General features: G+C 41.9%; 1 protein-coding gene across 1 annotated transcript in view; it reads right to left on the reverse strand.

Moving 5' to 3' along the window:
- Positions 1–16,905: 16,905 nt before the first annotated feature.
- pacsin2 (protein kinase C and casein kinase substrate in neurons 2) overlaps positions 16,906–25,105 on the reverse strand; it is a 99,232-nt gene continuing 91,032 nt past the window's right edge. Inside the window, exons 9-11 of the mRNA XM_084330402.1 lie at positions 24,065–24,244; positions 19,753–19,934; positions 16,906–19,199 (exon numbers count right to left, since the gene is read on the reverse strand). Coding sequence (XP_084186528.1) covers positions 19,087–19,199; positions 19,753–19,934; positions 24,065–24,244 — 475 coding nt within the window. The 3' untranslated portion in view covers positions 16,906–19,086. The remainder of the gene's footprint in view (positions 19,200–19,752; positions 19,935–24,064; positions 24,245–25,105) is intronic.

A 25,105-nucleotide genomic window follows, 5' to 3' on the forward strand; every position in this document is an offset into this window, starting at 1 on the left:
ATCAGAGAGCGTCTCCGAGAAATGCGGCTAGGAAAATAAATAACGCTGCTCCAGACACTCTGACGTCACGAGAACGCCGCCATCTTGGTATTGGGGAAACAAACGGATTTCCGTTTTTTTAACATGTTTTATCACATTCTTGTTCATTTCAGGTGCGTGTACGTTTTGATAGTTCGTTTTTCGTTTCAAACGGAAATACGAAAACAAATTTAAAAACGGAAATACGAGGTGTTTTCCTATTTCCGTTTTAAACCAAAATCGAAAAAACGAGGAAAAACAGAAATACGGAGCTGTTTTTCGTATTTTGGTGTCAGAATCAAATGGAGAAAAAAAGGAGTAAATAATGGGCCAATGTTGGTTTTTGCCCATTCCTTATTTCGTTATTCCGTTTTGATTTGAAGAATGAAAAACGGAACCACGTGACAACTACATTTTTCAAAATAAAAGCCAAGCAGGGATAACGTTATGAATAAATACATAAATGCATATATAGGCCTACATAGATATTTTTTGTTTTGTACATTTCATTTAGACATGATATTTTATGTGAAGTAATAGCCTAATAATGGAAATAGCCTGTGTTTGTCTGTCCCAAATAGTGTTGTCTAAACGCATGTTACCCTCCAACTGAGTGCCCTCCAACTGAGTGCCCTGAGTGCCCTCCAACCTAACAAGGCCACTGGCCATGACAACATCCCCTCCAAATTCCTCAGAGACTCAGCAGCCGCCATCACCCCAGTCATCACACACATAATAAACCTCTCCATAAAACAGGGACACGTCCCCAAGGACTTCAAAATTGCGAGAGTAACACCCCTGCACAAAAAAGGCAGTAAATTAGACCCTGGCAACTACCACCCTGTTTCCATCCTAACCTCCATCTCAAAAGTCATGGACATTTTTTTATACGAACAGGTCAAAAAATACCTTGCGGAAAAAAATCGAATCTACGAATTCCAATCTGGCTTCAGAACATCCCACTCCACTGACACATGCCTTCTCTATTTAAACAACCACATCAAACAAGAGGTGGACGCGGGTACCCTATTCCCCCCCCCTCCCAGTGAGCTGTGGTGTTCCACAAGGAAGCATACTAGGACCGCTACTGTTCCTAATTTATGCAAATGACATGTCGTCAGCTTGTGACTGCAACTTGTTCCTGTTTGCGGACAACTCAGCCCTGCTGGTCTGACAAGAACAAGTTGCAGGTTGAAAAAACCCTCAGCTCAGAACTAGGCAAAATCTGCATATGGCTCGCTGATAACAAACTATCATTACACATGGGCAAAACAGAGTCCATTCTCTTCGGTTCAAATAACAAACTCAGCAAGACCGACGGCTTCTCAGTTACAGTGGGTGACAATATTGTCACAAGGAAAGAAGATATTACCTACCTGGGTTCCATCCTAGAGGCAAATCTTTCCTGTGACAAAATGGCATCCAATGTAATAAAAAAAGTCAACCAACGAACACGATTATTGTACCGGATCTCCTCACTGGTAAACAAGAATACCCTGAATACTCTGGCAGGAGCACTCATTCAAGGGTACTACGACTATGCATGCACCTCATGGTACCAAAGCACCTCAAAGGCGCTAAAAACAAAATTACAAACATCTCAAAACAAACTGGTCAGACTACTGCTTGACCGTACTCCTAGAACCCACCTCACCTCTGCCCACTTTGACAACCTAGGATGGCTTAGAGTAGACGACAGAGTACAGCAACTTGCAATGGGCCTGGTCTACAAGATACACTACACGACCAAGGTACCCATGTACATGTCAAATCAAATCAAATAAAATTTATTTATAAGGCCCGACAACACACGTTAATGTCCCCATGGGCCGTACAGGTCTTCTTTAAACAAGTCAAGAAGAAAACATAACAATAAGTCAGGAACAGAACAAGAACACCATAAGGTCCAAAAATGTTTAGATGAATGCAAATAAATGAAAGAATGAAAGAATGCAAGCACTCCCAGACATACCCCACGCGAAGGAAAAACTCACTAAAACCTAACAATAGGGAAAAAAGCTCCACAGGCAGTGTGGAGGAGAGAAACCTTAGAAGGGCCATTCAAGGGGGGATCTCCCTTCTTAGATGTTGGTGATAGTAGTGTTGCAGACTAACAGTTGGTAAGCATGCACTCAAGTGTGTAGTGAAACACAGATGAGTGCATGCAATAGCAACTGAACATTTTGAAAAATTAAAGATAGAGTTAATAGCGATAGCAACTGAACATTTTGAAAGATTAAAGATAGAGCTGATAGCGGATCTATTTGAGGCACAGGGGCGGCGCAAAGAGGGTCACGTCCTCCCCGTCTTAGTCACGGGACATTCAACACTCCGGTCATTGCTCAGGGACAGCCGGAGCCAGGGAGATAGGGGGCGACGCAGAGAGGGTCGCGAACTCCCCGACATCATCGCGGGACGTCCGGCACTCCGGTCACCACTACGAGACCTCCGGAGACAGGGGGGCACGCAGAGGGGGTCGCAACCTCCCGGCCTTCATCACGGGACGTCCGACACTCCGGTCAGCACTCCAGGACAGCAAGTCATAGGGGGACAGGGAGACGGGACAGGCGTTAGACAGCTCATGTGATTGTAGCGGGCGGACATAGCAATAGATACAAGTGGTAAGCATATATGTGAATGGAGTAGATATATGAAGTAAGCATATTATGTGAATAGAATAGAAGTACTTAATCCAGCAATGAAACCGCGTTGACTGTTAATCTGTTAACAGTCTGTTAATACTGTTAATCAGTTGACAGGACCACGGACAGACGACGGTAAATAACTGATCCAAGGCCTCTGAGGTGCATGTAGAGCAGTCACTACAATCTTGGCCAAGACCCCGAGGCATCCATCACCTTAGTCAGCGCCAGGAGACGGGCACTCAGAGAGATGGGGGAGGGAAGGGGGGGGGGGGGGGGGAGGGGGGAGGGAAAGAGTTAGAGAGTTCCCATGTTTGTGGTGCTGCAAAAGAGCAGACATGTAGTACCCTGTAGTGCCATGTAGTACCATGTAGTACCCTGTAGTGCCATGTAGTACCCTGTAGTACCCTGTAGTGCCATGTAGTACCCTGTAGTACCCTGTAGTGCCATGTAGTACCCTGTAGTGCCCTGTAGTACCATGTAGTACCATGTAGTACCCTGTAGTGCCATGTAGTGCCATGTAGTACCATGTAGAGCCATGTAGTACCATGTAGTACCCTGTAGTGCCATGTAGTACCATGTAGTACCCTGTAGTACCATGTAGTACCCTGTACCCTAACTAAACTAGACAGATTAATCTAAAGGTCAGTCCCCGACCAGGTGAGATCAGGGTAGGTTGAAGGAGAGAGAGAAAAGATGAGTCTTAAGCAGGGATTTAAAAGCTTCGACAGAGCAGGCGCCCCTGATGACGGCAGGTAATTTGTTCCACAGGTAGGGAGCGCGGTAGACAAAGGCTCTGTGGCCGGCGGATTTCTTTTTAACCCTAGGGATCGATAGAAGCCCCGCATTTTGTGAGCGCAGAGCACGAGCGGGCGAGTATCGGGAGATGAGATCGGATAGATAGAGCGGTGCAAGCCCATTAAAAATGTTGTAGGTGAGGAGTAGCACTTTAAAGTCAGATCGGGCTTGGATAGGAAGCCAGTGTAGGGCGGACAAAACTGGTGTGATGTGATCAAATTTTCTAGTTCTAGTTAGTATCCGTGCAGCCGCATTTTGCACGAGTTGAAGATTTTTGATGCTTGAATTAGGTAGGCCTGAAAAAAGTGCATTACAGTAGTCCAGACGTGATGAGACAAAAGCATGAATCAGGGTTTCAGCATCAGCCAGAGTTAAAATGGGGCGAATTTTTGCGATATTACGAAGATGGAAGAATGCAATTTTGGTGACATTTTTTATATGTGCATTAAATGAGAGGGAGGAATAAAAAATGACTCAGAGGTTTTTTATGGTGGAGCTCTGGGATACATGACAGTATCAAAGTTGAGGGAGATGTCCTGAAACAGGCCTCTGTGGTTTGGGGGGCCAACAATTAACATCTCAGTTTTATCTGCATTAAGGAGTAGAACGTTTTGCGACATCCATTTTTTGACGGCAAGCAAGCAGGCCTCAAGGTTTTGTAGTTGGGAGGAATCATTTGGCTTAATAGGTATATATAATTGGGTGTCATCAGTCAAAATACTTCCCAAAGGTCAGTGAATACCACGATCACAACACCTGAGGGAGCTCCACAAATCATGTTAAACCCAGATTCAGCTCAAACAAACGACTAAACACGTTTAGCAATTATGCCACATCAATGTGGAACGCCCTACCCAAAGCTGTAAAGGAATGTGAATCACTACCCACTTTCAAAAACACTCTCAAAAAACACCTACGGGAGACTGCAATTCTAAACTGGCCCCTGTAAATGTCCTAACACCCCCCCCCCCCCAATGTACAGTAAATGACCAAGTATGGTCTTGTCAATACTCCAATGTACAGTTTTGCTTGTTCAGTTGTACAGTGTCCCCCACCCACTCCTCCTACCCAACCTTCTGACTCTTTTCGTATCACAAACAGTACTGTATTTGCAAATCTGGTATGTCATAAATGTATAGATGTAGCAGTAGCCTATGTACTGTCTATCTGTATGTCATCATGTCATATTATGTTATGATGAATTGAAAATGGGGGACCCTGATGTAAACAAGACGAAAGTCTTTCTCTGGTCTGCATCCCCTTAATGTATTGAGCTGTACTGTACTGTACCCATTCTGCAATCTGTTAATAAAATGTTCAATCAATCAATCAAACCCAACGGATCTCCTAGTTCAGTGATCGGCATGCACAGACAGGAAGTTGACTTCGAGAATTGGGAAAACAAACGGATTTCTACTGATCAAACGTATGCGTGGAGCTCCGTTTTTATTACATGTTTTTATCACACTCTTGTTAATTTCATAACCTTTTTGTTTCATTTGTTTTGATAATATTGAGGCCAACATGGCATTTCACTATTTTGAAAGCCTTTCTGGTAGTTCTAAGGCGAGATATGAGTCAAAGCTCGCCCTGATTGACTTGCAGACCATTGGGAGAACAACCTGTTAGATATTGAGTGGGTCAATATCACCATACTCACAACCCTCACAATACTCAGAAATGTTTATCTTAATTTCCCATTCCCTTTATGTCTTATCATAAATAGTAGATACTCAAGTTGTAGAAATATATATAAGCTGAGCTTATATAATTTCAGATAATTATGGGCATATATTCGCAGAATAAACCATGAGATATGTTCACCCTGTCATGGACATAATACATTACTGTTAAATATGTTTTCATTGCAATATTAAGATGAAAATTACTTTTTCAGAAAGGTATGATGTCCCTTTCCTGAACAGGGTTATTTGTTTGCTTTAAATTATAAATAAATAGAAGATTTTATGTAAACCATCTGTTTTTAAAAGACACACATACAATTCGCACATATATATTTTATAATTAGGAGAAAACTGTGATATTTGGATGCAGTTTTTTATTTGCATATTATTGCCCCCCACTTAGCTATTGAACACACTAGATTATTTAAACATATCTCACAGTATGATTGAATTATTATTAAAAAATATCAAGATGACAGGGTGGACCAGTGCATGACAGGGTGGACCAGCACATGACGGGGTGGACACATAAAGCAGAACACACAAAGCATCACAAAATATGAAAATGAAACATTTATTCAACTTTGAAAATGGGTACATTCTCAATCTATTTGAAATAAATAATTTACCATAGAACATACCACACACCATAGAACATACCATAGAACATATCACATACCATAGAACATACCACACACCATAGAACATACCACATACCATAGAACATAGCACATACCATAGAACATACCACACACCATAGAACATACCATAGAACATATCACATACCATAGAACATACCACACACCATAGAACATACCACATACCATAGAACATAGCACATACCATAGAACATACCACACACCATAGAACATACCATAGAACATATCACATACCATAGAACATACCACATACCGGCGGTTAGGTGGCCGAGCGGAGATTGCGTTCGTCACCAGCCCCGGAGCTGTGAGCTGGATTCGCCTGTTCGAATCCAGCTCACAGCTCCGGGGTTGTCACCAGCTTGGCTGGCCATCTGCACTAATACAATTGGCTGTATTAGAGGGTGGGAGAAGCTGGCGGGGTGGGTCCAGGTCGTTGTAAACAGCGACTCCTACAGTTCGGTCGGGGCGCCTGCTAAGCGCGGATAGGACTTGAGGGGGATAGTGTGGTCCTCCCACACGCTACGCCCTCTCGATGAGAATCCGCGCTGCCAGGTGAAAAGAAGCGGTGATTGGCTGGACGTGTGTCGGAGGAAGCACGTGGTAGCCTCCACTCTCCCAGATGATCTGACTGTGGGGGGTAAGTGCGCAGCGACCAGGAAGGGACTGGGAATTGGCATACGGCTAACATTGGGATGGGAGAAAATCGGAGGAAAATGGAGGGGGAAAAAGATCAATAAAAAAAAAAAAAAACATACCACATACCATAGAACATAGCACATACCATAGAACATACCACACACCATAGAATATACCACACACCATAGAACATACCATAGAACATACCAAATCCCATAGAATATACCACACACCAGAATATACCACATACCATAGAACAGGGGTGGCCAACCAGTAGAGACTAAGAGCCACAAAAATGACTGTGGTACCACAAAGAGCCACACCATATACCAGCGTTTCTCAACCTTTTTTTGGCCGGTTTTGGCCGGTTTGTGGGCGAAAATGGGTGGATTTTGTAACTATTTTTTTTAAACTTTATTTCGGTTTTAGGGTTAGGTTAGGGTTATGTTATTTAATTATTTGGGGGAGCCAGCCCCCCAAACTCCTGAAATGCATAGAAATCTATGAAATAAATAAAACAATCTGACATTTATATTAAAAAGAGCTAGCCCCCCAAACCCCTAAAATACATAGAAATCTATGCATTTTGGAACAGTTACTATATATATAGTCAAGAAAGCATTTAGTCATAATTTAAAGTGCTTTACTTGCATTGAACATTGCATTGAACATTGAACATTGAGGAGACATCATTAGAAAGCACAATGTATGTTTCCATAGTTACGCAGATTACACACAATTGTACATCTCCGCTGAACCAAATTATCACACAGATATAAACTCCATTTCCGCCTGTCTCTTAGCAATAAACAAATGGATGACCAACAACTTCCTAAAATTAAATGAGGGCAAAACTGAAATCCTACTAGTCGGTCCTATAACAAAAAGAGAAATGTTACAGAGCAATATGGGGCAACTTACTCCTTGGATCAAACCCAAAGTTACAAGTAAATAACCTACACTGGCTTCCGGTAACATTTAGAATTGATTTCAAGGTCCTCCTCCTTATATACAAAGTATAAACATTGCGATCATCTACTATTGAAGGTTCCAAGCCACAGTCTAAAGAAAATCGGGGATGCAGCCTTTGCTAACTATGCACCAAAGTTATGGAACACACTACCTATGGACATTAGGGAAGCTAGATCTCTTAATATTTTCAGAAATAAGCTAAAAACGTACCTCTTCACCATAGCCTTCTAATACACCCCGCTGTTGATTGTACTGTAGCACTATTTTACTCTGGCCATTCTATTGCATAATTTTACTATCTATTCTACTATTCTATTATTGCACTGTATTATTGGTGTGCAAACCAGTCAACTTACAAAAAAGAGCCTGTTGGAGGATTTCAACAAGATAAATGCGACAACATTACAAAATATTTCACTATAATATTTCAAAGTGAAGTAAAAAATATTATAATAATTATTTGATCATGTTAAATGATCATTTGATCATGTTAAAAAAGGGGAAATAAAAAACATTTGTAAAAAAAAAAAAAAAAAAAATTTAATCAGTGGGGCACAGATGATCATCAGTAGGGCACGTGCCCTACTGATAGTGGTCTAAATACGCCGATGGCCACCTCTGGCCTCTGAAGTTGCTAATGTCTTTTTTATTTGGGCCTCACAGGGTTAAAAGTACCCTGTGAGACCCACGGTTGCAAAATTACAAAATCACTTTTAGCCATTTAAAAAAAGAATGTTTATTTAAAAAATGTTAAAGGGGAACTATTTGACTATTTCTTTCACTATTTGGGCACTTTTACACAATTCCTGTGAGTCTATCGAAGACCTAGGTTTTTTTCAAATGGTGAGGTAAGTACCACGTCCTTCCTTCCTCTAGATTTAACGTACGGTTTGTATTTCTAATCAAGTACTCAAAAACTGCATTTTTCTATCTCAAGATCTTAAGCCGTTTTGACTCAGGCTGGGCTCCAACCACTGTGTGGCCTGGTGCCAACTGCCACATCAACTGCCACATTATTATGCAGCTGAGAAATCTCTGACATCACAGATATGCAAATTTTCAGATGACTCAGTTCAGTGAGGGTGAATATTGTGAGAGGAGAATTGGAAGAATGCGCCAATATGAGAATTAGAGACATAGATCATATTAATATAAGTCCACATAGCTAGGAAACAATGCTAAACGCTGAAAAGGCCATTTATAAGATAGTTCCCATTTAAGCACATGTATAGTCAATTGGTCCTGTTGTTCAGCCTCACAATGCTATTTGATAGTAAATGTGTTTATATGTCCCACCCTCTGGCCTCTGAAGTTGCTAATGTCTTTTTAATTTGGGCCTCACAGGGTTACCCTCTTAAGCCCGAGATATACAGTAAAAGTGTATATTTTCAGCATTACGTTTGTTTACCAATTATTTTAACTGTTATTAGTGAAATATAAGATTATAGAAATCTCAGGGCATTGAGTCGGAAACCGGCGCATATTGACAGGAGGAAGTGGCACATCCAAAAGTGAGTGTAGTCTTTTGAAGGAAGAGACGCAGGGCTTTCAAATTTTGAAAAACGACCCTACCCAGCTCACACCAGCCCCTGTCAATCATCTGACTTCTGGATTAACTTTTTTATTTCTCTTATTTTTTTGGGATTATCTCCCACAAACCTGAACGTTATTGCCATAAAACAGAACGCAGTTAGTTTCTCTACCTTTCTGTGAACGTCTTGCAAAAAACGGTGTTGCAATATGATGAAAAATGGTGGAGAAATTCCCTAGATTCAGATACCAAGAACATGCAAATGGACCATTTAAAAAAGAAATGAAATGTTTATTCTACGTCCTTGTGGAATGAGTGACATAAAAAAAAAAAAAGGTAAAAAAAAAAAATTATAATATTTCTTTTTCTTTCTTTTTATGGATGGAAGAGCTCACGAGCCACGGGTTGGCCACCCCTGCCATAGAACATACCACATACCATAGAATATACCACATACCATAGAACATACCACATACCATAGAACATACCACATACCATAGAATATACCACATACCATAGAACATACCACATACCATAGAATATACCACATACCATAGAACATACCACATACCATAGAATATACCACATACCATAGAACATACCACATGCCATAGAATATACCACACACATACCATAGAACATACCACATACCATAGAACATACCACATACCATAGAATATACCACATACCATAGAACATACCACATACCATAGAATATACCACATACCATAGAACATACCACATACCATAGAACATACCACATACCATAGAATATACCACATACCATAGAACATACCACATACCCCATAGAATATACCACATACCATAAAACATACCACATGCCATAGAATATACCACACACATACCATAGAACATACCACATACCATAGAACATACCATAGAATATACCATAGAATATACCACTCTCTGAAGGATCTCTCCTCTCATCGGTCTCGGCATGACAACCTGTTCCCTCTTAGGACAAGTCCATTTCGCTCTGACAGCTCTGATTTCACTGGGACATAGGGTCTCGCCTCGATAGGCACCTCGGCTAGGTGTTCAGGCCATCCCTTTTTGATGAGTCTGGCGACTGACAGCAGTTCGGCCTCAGCTGCTGTGGCCGCTCTGATCACGTCCATCTTGCTTGCGGGCGCTGGGATCCCCTCCATTACACTAACCACATAGCATGCCACCTCACGCTGTGTGTCCAAGTCTGGCCATTGGCCATTGGGCTGCATGACAGAGTATCTGCGACGACCAGAGTCTTTCCAGGAGCATACTCTGCCACCGCATTGAACCTCATGAGCCTCATGAGGAGTCGCTGGCATCGGAGAGGCACATTGTCCAGGCTGCGAGTGTTAATGAGAGGTACAAGGGGCTTGTGGTCAGTTATTAGCTTGAACTGGTCCAGGCTACTGAGGTACCGGTCGAACCTCTTGCACGCCCACACGCCCGCCAGACCTTCTTTTTCAATCTGGGCGTAGCGCGTTTCTGCTTCGGTGAGGCATCTTGAGCAGTACGCCACAGGTTTCCACTGCTCGCCATGAAGTTGAAGTAGCACGCCCCCTAACCTGTAACTGCTTGCGTCTGCAGACACGACGGTGGGCTTGCTCACGTCGTAGAAGGCGAGTACTGGTGCTGTGGTCAACATCTCTTTGATCTTCTGAAAAGCTGTTTGCTGGGCATAATTCCATGCCCATGCATTCTTGTGCTTCAGGAGCTCATACAGCGGCTGTCCTACTGTTGAGAGGTCTGGGACGTACCTGCCGAGATAATTCACCATTCCCAGCACCCTCCTCAGCTCCTGCATATCTGTTGGCGGCACCAGCTGCCGGATAGCCTCCACTTTCCCTGGGTCAGGCCGGATCCCGGACTGGTCGATGATGTGCCAGAGAAACCGTAGCTGACTTTGCTTGATGGAGCACTTTTCTCGATTCAGCTTCAGCCGTCTCTATGCGCTGCATCACCTCCAGGCGACTGTCATGCTCCTTTTCTGTGGCCCCATAGACGAGAATGTCTTCCATAAAGATCTCGACGCCCTCTAACCCGTCCAGGGTCTCCATCATCTTCCTCTGGAAGATTTCAGGCGCGCTTGTGATCCCGAATGGCAGTCGCTTGAAGTTGAACCTGCCAAACGGCGTGATGAAGGTGGTGAGTTTACAGCTGTCTGGGTGCAACGGGATTTGGAAGAATCCACTGGCGGCATCGAGTGACGTGAAGACTGTGGCCCCGCTTAGCTTTGCTGTGATCTCGTCGGTAGTGGGCAGGGTGTACTGTTCTCTTTTAACAGCCTCGTTCAGCCTCTTGAGATCCACACAGATGCGGGCTTTGCCTGTGCTCTTCAGGACCGGCACCATGGGTGCACACCAATCGGTAGGCTGTGTCACCCTCTCGATGATGTCGTTCCCCTCCATCCTCTGGAGCTCCTCCATGACCTTCTGCAGCATAGGGAGAGGTACACGTTGCGCTGTGTATACAGCGTACGGCTGGGCGCCACCTTTCAGCAGTATTCTTACTGGTTCAGTTTGTAATGTCCCATGCCTGCCTGCAAATGTACATTTTTCCCGCTGCTGCTCACCATTTCCTCCACTCTTCTCACTAGATTCATTTTCACTGATATTGGCCTGCTGAGTAGGTTGTTTACTGTAGGCCCCCGGATGACATAAGCTGTAAGTGGGTGTGTCTTACCCTTGTAGGTCACAGTGCTCTGGATCTGTCCTATGCACTGCAGCTCGCCACCTGGGCTGTCCAGTGGTATTTCCGCAGGCTCCAGCGGTCTGTTTGGCATGAGTGAGTGGTAGGTCTCCTCACGAATGATGCTCACATCCGCCCCAGTGTCGATTTTGAACTTGACCGGTGTGGAACCCATCAACACCTTGACGGCCCACTTCTTTGGTGACCCACCTGCTTTACTCACTTCCCGCATGTAGTACCCATCTTCTGACCCGGAGTCCTGCTGTTGTTGCTGCACTTCTTTTTGTTCTCTGACCTCACGTACTGCTTTCCTATTCCTACACACTTTGCTCCAGTGCCCTACTTTGTCGCAGGTATTACATGTGTTCTTTTTAGCTGGACAGTTCTCATCTCTACTGTGCCACGCTTTCCCACATTGTCTACATTGTCCTCTGTCGCCCCCTTGTGGCTTACCCTGGCTGCCATTGCCTTTGTAGCGCTTGTTGTGAGTGACCTTGTGTATCGACCGGCCTCCAGCTGTCTCTCCTTGCATGCTGATCTGCGAAGCAACCTCTTCAGACTGCCTGACCGTCTCTATGGTCAGCGCGAGTGTCAAGTCCCTTGTCAGCTGCAACTTACGGGAGACTTATTCGCAGACTCGCTTCCCATAGCATATATCAGACTGCTAACCTGCACCATCTTTCTTATCCAACTTGGTAGCCGTTCTGAATCTCACAAAACGTTGCTTCCAATCGGGCCATTCTCCTGGTTTGTCGAAAGGAAAACTCGCCGGTGGGTGAAATTTTGCCATTTCTGTCTACTTTACTTCTGACACCATTTATTGTCGATTAATCGTCTGGAGGCTTTGACTTGGTGCGAGCTCTGCTAATTTATTGACAACTTCCGTATGCAGTAACCCACTGACTCATTCACGTTCAGTGTAACAATATAACTCCAGATCAATGTGCAGGCCTTAGAACTACCCACGTATATCTTATATACTTCCATATATGACACTATGCTTAATAACATTAGAGTTAGAGCGTTAGAGAGAAAATAGTTATTTCATGTTTATTAAGGCTTTATTAATGCATAATGATGCTACACTTAATATACAACTTGACCCAACAAGGAATAAGCAATAATATAGACTAATATGACCTAGTGTGTGTGTGTGTGGTTGAGTCCATTATCAAAGGGATGATAAATTAACATCCATCTACAAATTACAAATTAACTATATGTCCACCCTGTCATGTGTATGTCCACCCTGTCGGGTCTAAGTGGTCGACAGGGTGGACATTTTGGGACAACGATAGGGTGGACATTTTGAGCTTCAGTTAGCATATTAGCTTACAACAAACTGTGACTAGCTAACTAGCTAGTCTGGTTGTTGAAGATAATTTGGTATAGTTAAACTTACATATTTTGAAAATATTGTATTCTAATCACTTCCAGCATATTTTATGCTGACAACTTGAGCATGGTGGGGAAGGACGCCTAAAAGCGTCTTCCGGCAATCAAAGTGTTAAGCTTGGTCAGAGCAAGTAAGCAAACTTATAGAAAGAAAATGTGTCAATAGGAAAGTCAGCTACTCATTCACCTCAGCCATTGAATTTCCCGCCACTGAAGAGAGGAAAAAACTGTCGTTGTGATGTCACTAGAGTGGATGGCCTTTTCTTAAAGGGGCGGATTCCCCAATATGACAGGGTGGACAATCATTTAAAGGACACACACAAACTCTTATTTTTTTAGTATAAATACAAATATTAATTTAGTTAAATAAGATAATACACTTAAGTTGAGTAATATCTTATTTAACTAAATAATATTATGAAAACAAAATAATTTTTTTTTTGGATTTGACTATTTTTTACGCACATTGAAATTGAATGAGCAGTGCATGGGACATAGCAAAACAGCATTCATCCTCTCATACAAAACTGAAAAAAAATCTGGAAAATGTATTTAAAGAGCCAGGTAATGCTTTTTTATTAATATAAAGACTTAGCCCAATATACCAAACCCTTTCATAATAATCTTTATGTTAAATTGACATGACAAATGTATTATTTATGTACAGGACACCAAAAGGCACCCTACAGCGATATTGACCCGAGTACTTCATTTAAGAATCAACTCCGTATTTAAACAATAAACTTAATTTCAGTTCTCCGGAGTGAACGCGCAGCGTCAGCTCCTATGACGTAACCACGTAACAGTGTGGCACGTTGGGGAAAATATACACGACGTCCACTCCTTCTTCTTCTTCTTTTTGGGGTTTTACGGCAGTTGGCCACCAATTGTTTGGGGCATTACCGCCATCTTCTGGTATCCTTTACCTCCTACAATGTCAATTTTCCTTCCCCATCATGAAGTGCAGCTAATGCTGCTCCTCCCTGACTGGCTCCCCTCTGTGAGACACTCCTTGCCTCCTGTGGGCTGACTCTGGACTTCTTGGTCATTCACAATCCCCTTCTCTAATTCTCTAACCACTTCCTCCCATTTCAGACCATCCATGCCCAAATGTTGAACTGCCACTCTAACAATCATCTTAATTCTCTCCGTTCTGCCCTTAACCAAAGCCGTAGCATTAACCACTCCTGACATCCCCTCCTTACTAGGACATAAACTCCAATGTACCATGTACAGAAATATCAGTGAATTCAATTATTTTTCTTTCACATACAGAATACACTTAAATTCTTTTTTTTCAATATTATATATGTCTCCCTGTTAAATAAACAAAGGTTCACCATGAACAAAACTCCACCTTGAAAATAGTAAATGCATGTAAACATCATTGAACATGGCTGGTAATGCATAAAAATATCTGGCACCCATTCTCTTTTTTTTGTGTCTGTGTGTGCCGGACAGGCTCCTCTTACTTAATGACAAAATCTGTCAATCTCTGAGGCATTTTGGCCTGCCTGTGGGGTCTCTCATACCTAGCCATAGGCGGTGTGGCCTTGGGTGTGGACACCCAGTTGTAGACGGTGAAGAGGAAGGGAGAGAGGACTGTCCCCCGCGGGGCCCCGGTGTTGCTGACCAGTCTGTCTGACACACAGCTCCGTAGGCGCACATACTGTGGTCTGCCCATCAGATAGCTTATATATAGCTTAAAGTATATATTTATTCTTACCGTATATATCTATCCGCCTGTCATACCTGCACATAATAATTTTACATATCTGTAAATACTCAGATTCAGATTACTTTATTCACCATATTGTGTAAAAATATGGTCTACACTTACTAGTTACGCTGCTGGCCAGTATGACTTACTACCATACCTGTGTCACTGTACTGTACATATTGGTATTACAACTCTGTAAAGCACTACATTAGCACTACACCCAGTAGTACTCATTTCTGTATTATATACCCAGTTTAATCACCTGTACATTGTATATTACTATTGCACTTTACTGTTACATTTGCACTCTGTACTTGTGCTGTAGTATAATGAATGATAATCTAATAATCGAATTGGGATGAATAAAACGTGTGCCCGCTCTAGTCTCCTAATGGGGGCAATAAGCCCAACAATGTTCCCCGTGTTGCTCACGTGGGAAATGACAGGGAGTGAGAACGACACACATCAGCTACACATCAACCAATCAAAAGTTAGCTAGTTAACAATGCAACAAATTGCAGATGATTGTGACATTCGAGGTAATAACCCATCATAAACAAGATGGCGATACCATTCAACTCAATGTCGGCCCAACTGAAAGTTTTCACACTTGGCACCAATGTGCATTCACGTGCTACACAGTGACGTAATGACCCTTCCTTCTTTTATAGTTTACTTGGTAAGAACACAACCTCTGTATGTAAACAACTTCTCATTACATCCTGACAAACATCTTGTCCCAAGTCCCTTGTACTCCCATATGACCCTGATAATGAATTATGAGATTTGTCAATGAAACATAAATATTATCCTACAATTTACTACATACAAAAGAAAACTCTGAGGTGTGAATTTAATGACACTTTGTATTATAATTCAATCTGCTATTAGCATTAATGAACACTAGGTGGAGCCATTGCTCCATATACAGGGTCTACAGCTGAGCAGACACCTTTTTTCATCCACCACAAACAGCACAAAGGTATGACCAGGTGGCTTCTATTCTTATCCTAACGGATTTATGCTTCCACGATCGCGTTTTGCGAATCCGATTGGCCACTGACTTTTCTGGTGCGATCTGATTGGCCACTGACATTTCTGGTCATGTGACATGTGCGCCCAATCGCGTGACGCACCCATTTCCGCCTCGAACAGCAGCAAACTACCTAACGCCTAGTTTATCACTGGTTAAGCTTAGGCGACTCTTTCGAAGTTGGTTAAGGTTAGAGTTTGGAATCAGGGCTGGTGTTCTATCGCCCTGCTCTAAGACAAACTCTAACCTTAACCAACTTCGAAAGAGTGCCTAAGCTTAACCGGCGAAAGAACTTGCCGTCACACGATTGGCGCGACCAGAAACGTCAGTGGCCAATCAGAGCGCAAAACGCGAACGCGGAAGCATACATCAGTTAGGATAAGAATAGACGCTTACCGTTTACCTCCACCATCTGTTCTCTCCCCTCCAGGTAGGATTGCATCCAGCTCAGCTCACTGATGAAGTATCAAAACCAATTGCTTTTAGCTTGTCAATCAGAATGGAGTGATTGACAGTGTCGAAAGCCTTTTGGAGGTCCAGCATGACCATGCCGCAGCATCATGTTGCATCATAAACTGTTGCAGCATATCAGATTTTTTTTATATCATGGATGAACAAAACTGTCAATGTGAATGGTTGATTTTAATTTCAAGGGCTTTTTAAGCACCTCGTTAAAAAATTGGCTGTTTTCAAGGAATTGCAGGCCTTGACTTTTCTTTGTAAAACAAATCAAGCACCTTAAGCACTTCAAGGACCTTGAGTGAACCCTGTGGATCCATCCCATCCCCACTCCTCCACTGCCCCGGGCTCATCTATTCACAGCACTGGCTCAACGACAGGGATAAAATAAGTGGGATACAACTGCTGCAACACTATTTCAGACAAGCTAAAAGTTGTGGAAATATGGCCCTCGTCTTGCTTCTTCTCCCCTGACATTTTTCATGTTTTTTCTCCTTTGAATACTTTCTCTCTCTATAGCATGGAGTCAGGGATCCAAATAAGATGCTGCAACAGTTTGATGCCCTTCATATGTAAACTACATGTACGAACCCTTTCCCATACACAAACTCAAAATAATGGACAACAGGTTTTACTTTTCATTAAATTCATTTATTTCTTATGTTGTGAGACAACATTTACAAACTGAACTGTGCAAGTATAGCTGTTGCTGTGGTCTGTAGACAGCGTGCCCTGAAAACATGGCAAATCCTCTCCCTTCTCACTAATCACAGAAAACTAATACCAACCTACCTCCTCTCCTGTTGCAGTTAAAGGCATCAAATAAAAGGTCCTATTTCCAAGGTTTTATCATCAGTAAGCGCATTAATGAATGCATCTAGAACTTACACTAATGAAAGAGCCTGGAGTTCAACACCCTCACAGGGAAGGCTTATCAAATAGTTGATCAAGACTAATGTGGTAATTACAAAAATGAGCATTCATTCATGTCAAAAGAAAATTAGGAAAAACAAGTGTTAATAGTTGATTAATTAAATGTTCAAATATTGAGTATGGCCCTGCGTAAGAGAAAAATAATCATATTTACAAATATAACAAAGTAGCAAATTCATGGGACATTTGCCATAAAACATTCAATTATTTTACAAACCGATTTCTCCAATCACAGCATTCCAACAGGTGTAGAACAAAAGCACTTATGGCATATCATAAATTAACAGTCTTCAATTTCCAACTAAAAACCACCTAACTTTAATGTTTAATTTGTTCATAGGTTCTATGCTATTTACAAGCAGGCAGAAATATCTTTTACCATAGCAGATTTTAAGAAAATACCATATTTAAGCTGCAGTGTTTATTGCTCAACATGTAATATTTTCAAAGTGGAGGCACTAGTAATATTCTCCCATGATTTGGCATTTGACGTCCAGTGCAAGCTAGAATGGAAACTTGGGGGGGGGGGGGGGGTCAAGTGAGATACCTTTGCATTAAAAAGGAAAAGAGTATGTTTGACAACATTCATAAGAAATATAATTTATAGTCTGAAGGTGAAGTGATTGACGCGTGAGGATTAAGCACAATTGTTCAGTGAGAGTAGAGTATTGCAAAAAAAATAAAAACTACCACCATCACCAAAAGTGTACAATCAATAGCAATACAATCAGTGAGTGTACATTCAACTGCAATGAAGAGAGGTGGCCCATCTATTGTGAACAGTGGAACATGTTCCAAGAGTAAAAAAGGCTTAACTGGTCTCAACCCCCCCCCCTCCCCAAAAATATATATGTATTTTTCAGACTCAACAAATTCATAGTTCAGAGCAAGTTTGAACCCAACACTAACCTCACTAATATAAGGGTGTTTTCTTTCAACATTTGATCAAATATCAAATAATAAAGACGTTCATGCAATGGATTTTCAAGGGAGGAAAGAATGCACTACAAAATGTTATCTCAAATAATGATCAGTTACAGTAAAATTTAAAAATTTTAAATAAAAAAGTGGCACATCTCCCTCATAATGATCAATCCACACACTTGGCTGGCTGGCACATCTATATTGCATGTATGTACGGTAAAATAACATTTTGACAGACTGTCATCCCAGTGTTTCTGCAATATATAAATTCACTTAAGATTTCAATTCGAGCCTTATGTAACAAATGAATAGCTTTTTTCTTCTTCTTCTTCTTCTTCTTCTTCTTCTTCTTCTTCTTCTTCTTCTTCTTCATCTCTCTCTCTCTCTGCTTTTGTAACAGCATAAATGGATTTTTGAGGACATCCACGGCTTTGAGTAACATTAGTCAGCTTACAGCGAAAACCGAAAAGCGATGTTTTTAATGTGAAATGAGCGCGAGCGCACCCCCCCCCTCCTCCCTCGGGAGTCACCTGAATGTTGAAACTCAGAAAAAATATCATTGGCTGTTTAGATGATTTACACTTTTGCACTTGGGTTCTACGAGGGTCAACCCCCCCCCCACTGAGAGCAAGCGACATTTAAGGTTGTCCTTTAACCCTTTCACTGCCGCCCTACCGAATGGTTAACCCGTTCACTGCGACAATACAGCAGGTTAACCCTTTCACTGCCACACGGCAAAGGGTTAACCCTTTCTCTACCACACTAAAGAAGGTTAATTTACTATCACATAGTAAAGGGTTAACCTTCTGTAGTGTGGTAGTGAACGGGTTAAAACATTTAAAAGATAAATGCAACCGATGCTTATCCGCCCCTCTCCCGTACAAGTCCAGTCTTTACCTGAGGGTGGAGTGAGAGAGGGGTTGATGATCCCCCCCCCTCCCTCCCCCCACACACACTTCTCTTTTCCTTTCTTCCACTCTCATTTGATTACTGGATGTCTTCCACGTAGTTAGCAGGGTAGAGGCCTCCAGTCCCGCTCTGGAGTCGACCTTTGCACCAGCCCTGATCGTCCTCTTCGCCTATCTTAGTGAACTCCTCCCCTGGGGAAGAGATTGATTGATTGATTGATTGATTGAAAATTGTATTAACAGATTGCAGAATGGGTACAATACGGTACGGCTCAATACACACAATTGTTATGGGGATGCAGACCAGAGAAAGACTTTCGTCTTGTTTACATCAGGGTCCCCCATTTTCAATTCATCATAACATAATGACATACAAGACATACAGTACTGTATCATCAAGAACATTTATGACATACAAGACATATACACAATATACAGTACTGTTTAAGAGAAAGAGATCTTAAAAGACAAATATATACATTCGAAGGGGAAGAAACTGTACATTGGAGGGGGTTGGGTGGATGGGGGGGGTTTGGACATTTACAGCGGCCAGTTTATTAATTAATTGAGGTTTTGAAGGTGGGTAAGGATTTACATTATTTTACGGCTGTAGGTAGGGCGTTCCACATTGATTTGGCATAATTGCGAAACGTGTTTAGTCCCTTGTTTGAGCCGAATCTGGGTTTAACATCTTGTGCTGAATCTGGGCTAGTGTGTCTCTCTACCGTACTCATCACTCGGTCACCTGCTTTGAAGCTCAGCTCATCCTGCTCCTGTCCCTCGTAGTCATAGAGGGCTCGGACGGCCACGGAGACCACCGGAGACGTCGGCTCGTCCCCAAACGGGTTCCCGTCGCCGTTGGTGGAGAAAGGGTTTGCGCCTGTGACTCCGGCCGAAAGATCACGCGTCTTCTCCACGCTCCCCACACTGAACACATACACAAAAGGAACCAATCAAGAGAACAGGTGTGATGATGTGTAGTTCAGGGCCTCATACACTTGACAGGAGAATCCAGCATGCCAGGCGAGAGAAGCAGGGACGAAAGAAAGAGTTAGAAAAGGGAGGGAAATAAAAATATAAACACCTGAAAAGTACAATGAAACGAGGAAGAAAAATGAAAGGTCAAATACACCTCCCCAAATACACTGACAGCTGAAAATTGTAAATTTTTCCTCTGTACAATGTGGATGTGTGGAAAAACATGCTTATTCGTGATAATGAAAATTCCGCAAGGTAAGCATTTTGTCATGGCAGCCATTTTGGAAAAAAGGAATTTGCAAGTAGCTTTGACTCCGCCCCCCCCCTCCCCCTTCGAGATTGCGAGCTTCAAACGTGAGCACAAGCACACACACACACACACACCAAGGCGCCGACATAATGCAATGCGATAAAAAGACACAATGACAACAAATGGAAAACAAACGCATAAAAAATACATGGAACACAAGACCAAGCAAGGCAAATCAGTGTTTTCAAAATGCATGATTGTAGTTGGACCACCCACCCACAAGAGGGAGCCAAGTACACATCAATGTCCCCCGAATAGAAAGATTGAATAAATGAACACCAGCACACACAGAAAAGAAATAAAAAAGTTCTACAGTCAGACCCGTTCACATACTGTACATGCTTGTGTTTTTGATCAATCCGCGTCTCTGGAAGTCACACACAGACTGTTGACTTTGTTGCTCACTCGGATGTCTGTCTTATCTTGCCTTAAATAAATATTGGAGCGGATTTTCTCACAGGACAGCTGAATGGAATGTTGAGTTGCACAACAAAGTCTGGGACAGCATTTCAGGGACAGGTTACACAGCATGGACAGCAACAAGGGGCACTTTCTGTTACGCAGCTAAAACCCTTTCACTACCACTCTACCAAAGGGTTAACCCTTTCACTGCGACACTACATAAAGTTAACCCTTTCGCAGCCACGCGACAAAGGGTTAACCCTTTCGCAGCCACACTACAGACGGTACCACACTATTACTGTGGTAGTGAAAAGGGTTAACCGTCTGTAGTGTGGTAGTGAAAGGGTTATTAATCTTCTGTAGTGTGGTAGTGAAAGGGTTAATGATTAATCACAGATTATGGGTATAACTGAAATTACTGGCCAATCAACGAGTCACAGATTTAGATAACATGGACATTTCAGAGATGGGTCAGAGACAGGATTTATATTATGTAGCCAATTCATCCTCATACATTGCGGGTATAGCTAACAGGACCGGCCAATCAAGGTGTCACGCAATACTGTATTCACAGGGTTCCCACAGACATTGCAAAATGAAATTCAAGGACTTTCAAGTACTTTTCCAAGCACTATTTTTCATTTTAAAAGGGCATTTAAAAAGAATACAATTAACTTTTAAATGTGTTTTTTTTTTGGATTATCATGTTTATCATGGATGAACAACACTTTCCATGCGAATGGTTGATTTTAATTTCAAGGAATCTTTAAGCACCTTGTTAAAAAATTTGCTGTTTAAGAAATTCCAGGCCTTGACTTTTTTTTTTTTTTTTTAATCAAGCACTGTAAGCATTTCAAGGACCTTGTGCGAACCCTGTATTTAGGGTCAGATCTGACTGTAACAGGAGCACGGAACAGGAACCGGCAGAAGGAAATGCACCACATGCGCGTAATGCACCACATGCGCGTAACACACAACGTTGCTGCAGGACATGGCACTGTTAGAGGAGTGATGGACAGACACACGTTTGGGGTTTGTGTCCAGTCAGGTTTCATGCCTGTGACCATGCAGAGGCGCCTGACACACAGGAGAGAGAGGGACAGGGTTAGGGGCGGGTTGATGGATGGATGGAGGAATGAGAGGAAAGAGAAGGGCCGGGAGGTAGAGCTGACACGAATGCTTTGAAGCTTCGATCGCCAAAATCAAGATTATTTTTTAAACCACTCAAATGTGCCTACATTGGCATTAGAAAATAGTGTATGGAAACAATAATCCAACGTTCATTTTGAAAATCCGTTCTTCTTGGACGAGAACTTTAAGAAGATCGATCTACCACAGAGTCTTATTTACTCGCCACGATGAAACTTTGCACGGTTGAAGAACGAAGCTTAGAGTATTTGCTGATAATTATTATTAGCTTTATTTTATTACCTATAATTACTGTTGAAGCTTTGAAGATTCCATTAAAATAGTTAATCATTATAGCCCTACTGGGAGGGATACTGTATTATATCTACATGTATTATAAGGTCCATGGATCCACACAATGAATTTCTCCAAGGGGATCAATAAAGAAATATCTTATCTAATAAAATACCATCATCACCAATATTCTATACAGGGTTCCCACAGACATTGCAAAATGAAATTCAAAGACTTTAAAGTACTTTTCCAATCACTATTTTCCATTTTAAAATGGCAATTTCCGACAATTAGTTACACTTTAGATTAAAAAAAAATAAGATTTCTTGATTCAGAACAATCTGATCATGGATGAATAAATCTTTCAATGCGAATGGTTGAATTTCAAGGACTTTAAGCACCTTGTTAAAAAATGGGCTGTTTTAAGGAATTCCAGGCCTAGACTTTTCTTGACAAAAATCAAGCACTTTAAGCACTTCAAGGACCTTGTGCGAACCCCGTCTATAGTATAATGTTGAGATGGATACTGGATGAGAATACTGCACTAGAGTGCTGCACCGTGAACATGCACTGTTATGCCGTCTGTTTTCATTATTATTATTATTATTATTATTATTATTATTATTATTATTATTATTATTATTATTATTATTATACTAAATTCCATTAACACTTTGAATGCCCAACCCGAGATATTTCGGGTTTACCCCCCGCGGGTTGAATGCCCATAACGAGAATATTCGTTTTTTCTCATTTAGTTTTTTTTATTAGCGATCTGAATTCATATTTCATCAACCGAGTCTACCGTTGGTAAATCAGCCACCCCAGGCGCTCAGATGTGAAAAAGCGCCCCCTTATCGTTTCCCAGATGGTAATTCACCCTTTTGGATTGGACTCAATGAAAATGCATGGGGAAAAAAAACCGGGACTCCACATTTTACTTCTCACGCATGTGGGGCCGATCAGCTTCATGCTGGACCCTCAGCACAGCGTGTATACACTGTTTTACAGTATAAGTGTGGGATCAATAAAAGGATCGATTTTTGGAATGGTCGATCAGGAATTGGAATAATCCATTTGGATACCATCTGATCTCAGGTAAGGAATCTATTTTACCAGTCTTAGGATAATCAGACCTTTTTTCACGGAGATATAAGCTTTCCCCCTATATGTGATATGGCTGTTTTGACTGTGCGAGTGATCAGGAAATAAGAGAATCGATTTACAGCTTGCGGCACCAGCGTGCATACGTACACATATACTATCGATAATCTAGCGTTTATTTGAAAATGATTCATAAATAGGCCGAACAATGACAACGTTCTAGAATATTACAGTACATCAGCGTTTATCAGGGATTCTTTTTTTTTCTTCTTGAAAACGAGGGCTTTTCAAAATGCTATAAAATGGAAATTAACCGATAAAAAAACAATCCGCTTCGACAATGTTGACTGGAAATGGGTCATTGATAATGCGACGGGCAGATTAGACACATAGCCATAATTTAAAACATAGATTAGGCGATATTAACGTTAACATTGAAGTGGTTGCTGGGCATTCATGGGGGTAAAAAGGAAAACACGACCGGCTCTGAAAGTGTTAAGAGAAAAAGACATCGTATCACAGTGTAAATTGTACTGGAAGAGCCATTACTGCCAAATATCATTATATAACATGATGAATAAGGAAGAAATATTATGATATATAACATATCGGCCAGCCCGGGAAAAGAGGGAAAGATGAAGCAAGGAAGAGCGAGAGGAAGATGTAAAATGGGAGAAGGATTATGGAGAGATGGGAGAAAAAACGAATAAAAGACAGAAAGAGACATAGGAGGGAATGAGAAAGGCTGGAATACTGGTGGAATGTTAGAACCAAATGGGAGAAGGGGAGCAGGGAGGGGAGGTGGGGTTAGGGTGGAGAGTGTGTCTCCTGTTTCACCAACGTTTTCACTTCCTGTTTTTGCACACTGATGACCGTCGTCTGCTCCTCCACCACGGTAGTCTCTTGCTGTTTCTGTTCCTCCTCCTCCTCCTCCCGCTCCTCCTCCTCCTCATCATCATCCTCATCATCATCCTCAAAGGGATTCGTGCCCACAGCTGCTGTGTTAGTGGGCACGGTCAGGCTGACAACACGGGGAGACAATGGAGGGTTGTGACACGTGTGCACACACACACACGCACACACACACATATATATATACACACACACAACAGCACAGAGCTTGAATGGATGGAAAGGGATTTTACTAGTGCATCATGGGTATTTTTTAGGGCTGCCATCGACTAAAGAAATTCCCAGTCAACTAATAGTCGTAGGTTGATTTAAAATGACAAATCAGTCAAATTGTATTTCCCACATGTAAGACGTGCAGAAGGGTGTCTTTAAATGTAGTGCTTTGCATTTTCCAGGAAATAACTCATTCAACAAAAAAGAAACAGACTGAAAATTACCGATCGACTAACAAAATCCTGGTCGACAAAAATCAAACCGATCGATTAATCGACTAAGAGGAGGCAACTCGAGTAATTGGAAAGTGTGACGTTTTCTTCAGTAGACACATGATGGCTTCCATAGGGTTGGGTACCGTTCACATTTGTGAATCGATACCGGTACCCAACGGTACCTTTTCTAGATACTTTAGTCTGTAAAAATGTAATCTACCTACCTCAGTTGTAAAAAATGTGTCCAAACTTCAAATGATTTATTATCATTATTTATTTATTTAGAACAATTTGTTAATATATATATAATATATAATATTGCAGCGAGCACTGTCTGCATCTAGCTTTGTAAAGTGTAACCACACTTCGGCTTGCCATTGCCCCGACTGCTTTGTTGTTGAATCAAGTCAAATCCTAGGTAAGCATTGTGCACGTGAACGTTGACGTGAACGTGCGGCACACTTCATAGGTTTCGTTTCGCGGTAAACGAAATGTTCAGGTCATCGGAATTTCTTTACAGTACCGAAATGTAGCACCGGTGG

The sequence above is a fragment of the Notolepis coatsorum genome (genome assembly GCF_963971535.1).
Source record: "Notolepis coatsorum genome assembly, chromosome: 15".
Taxonomy (NCBI): Eukaryota; Metazoa; Chordata; class Actinopteri; order Aulopiformes; family Paralepididae; genus Notolepis; species Notolepis coatsorum.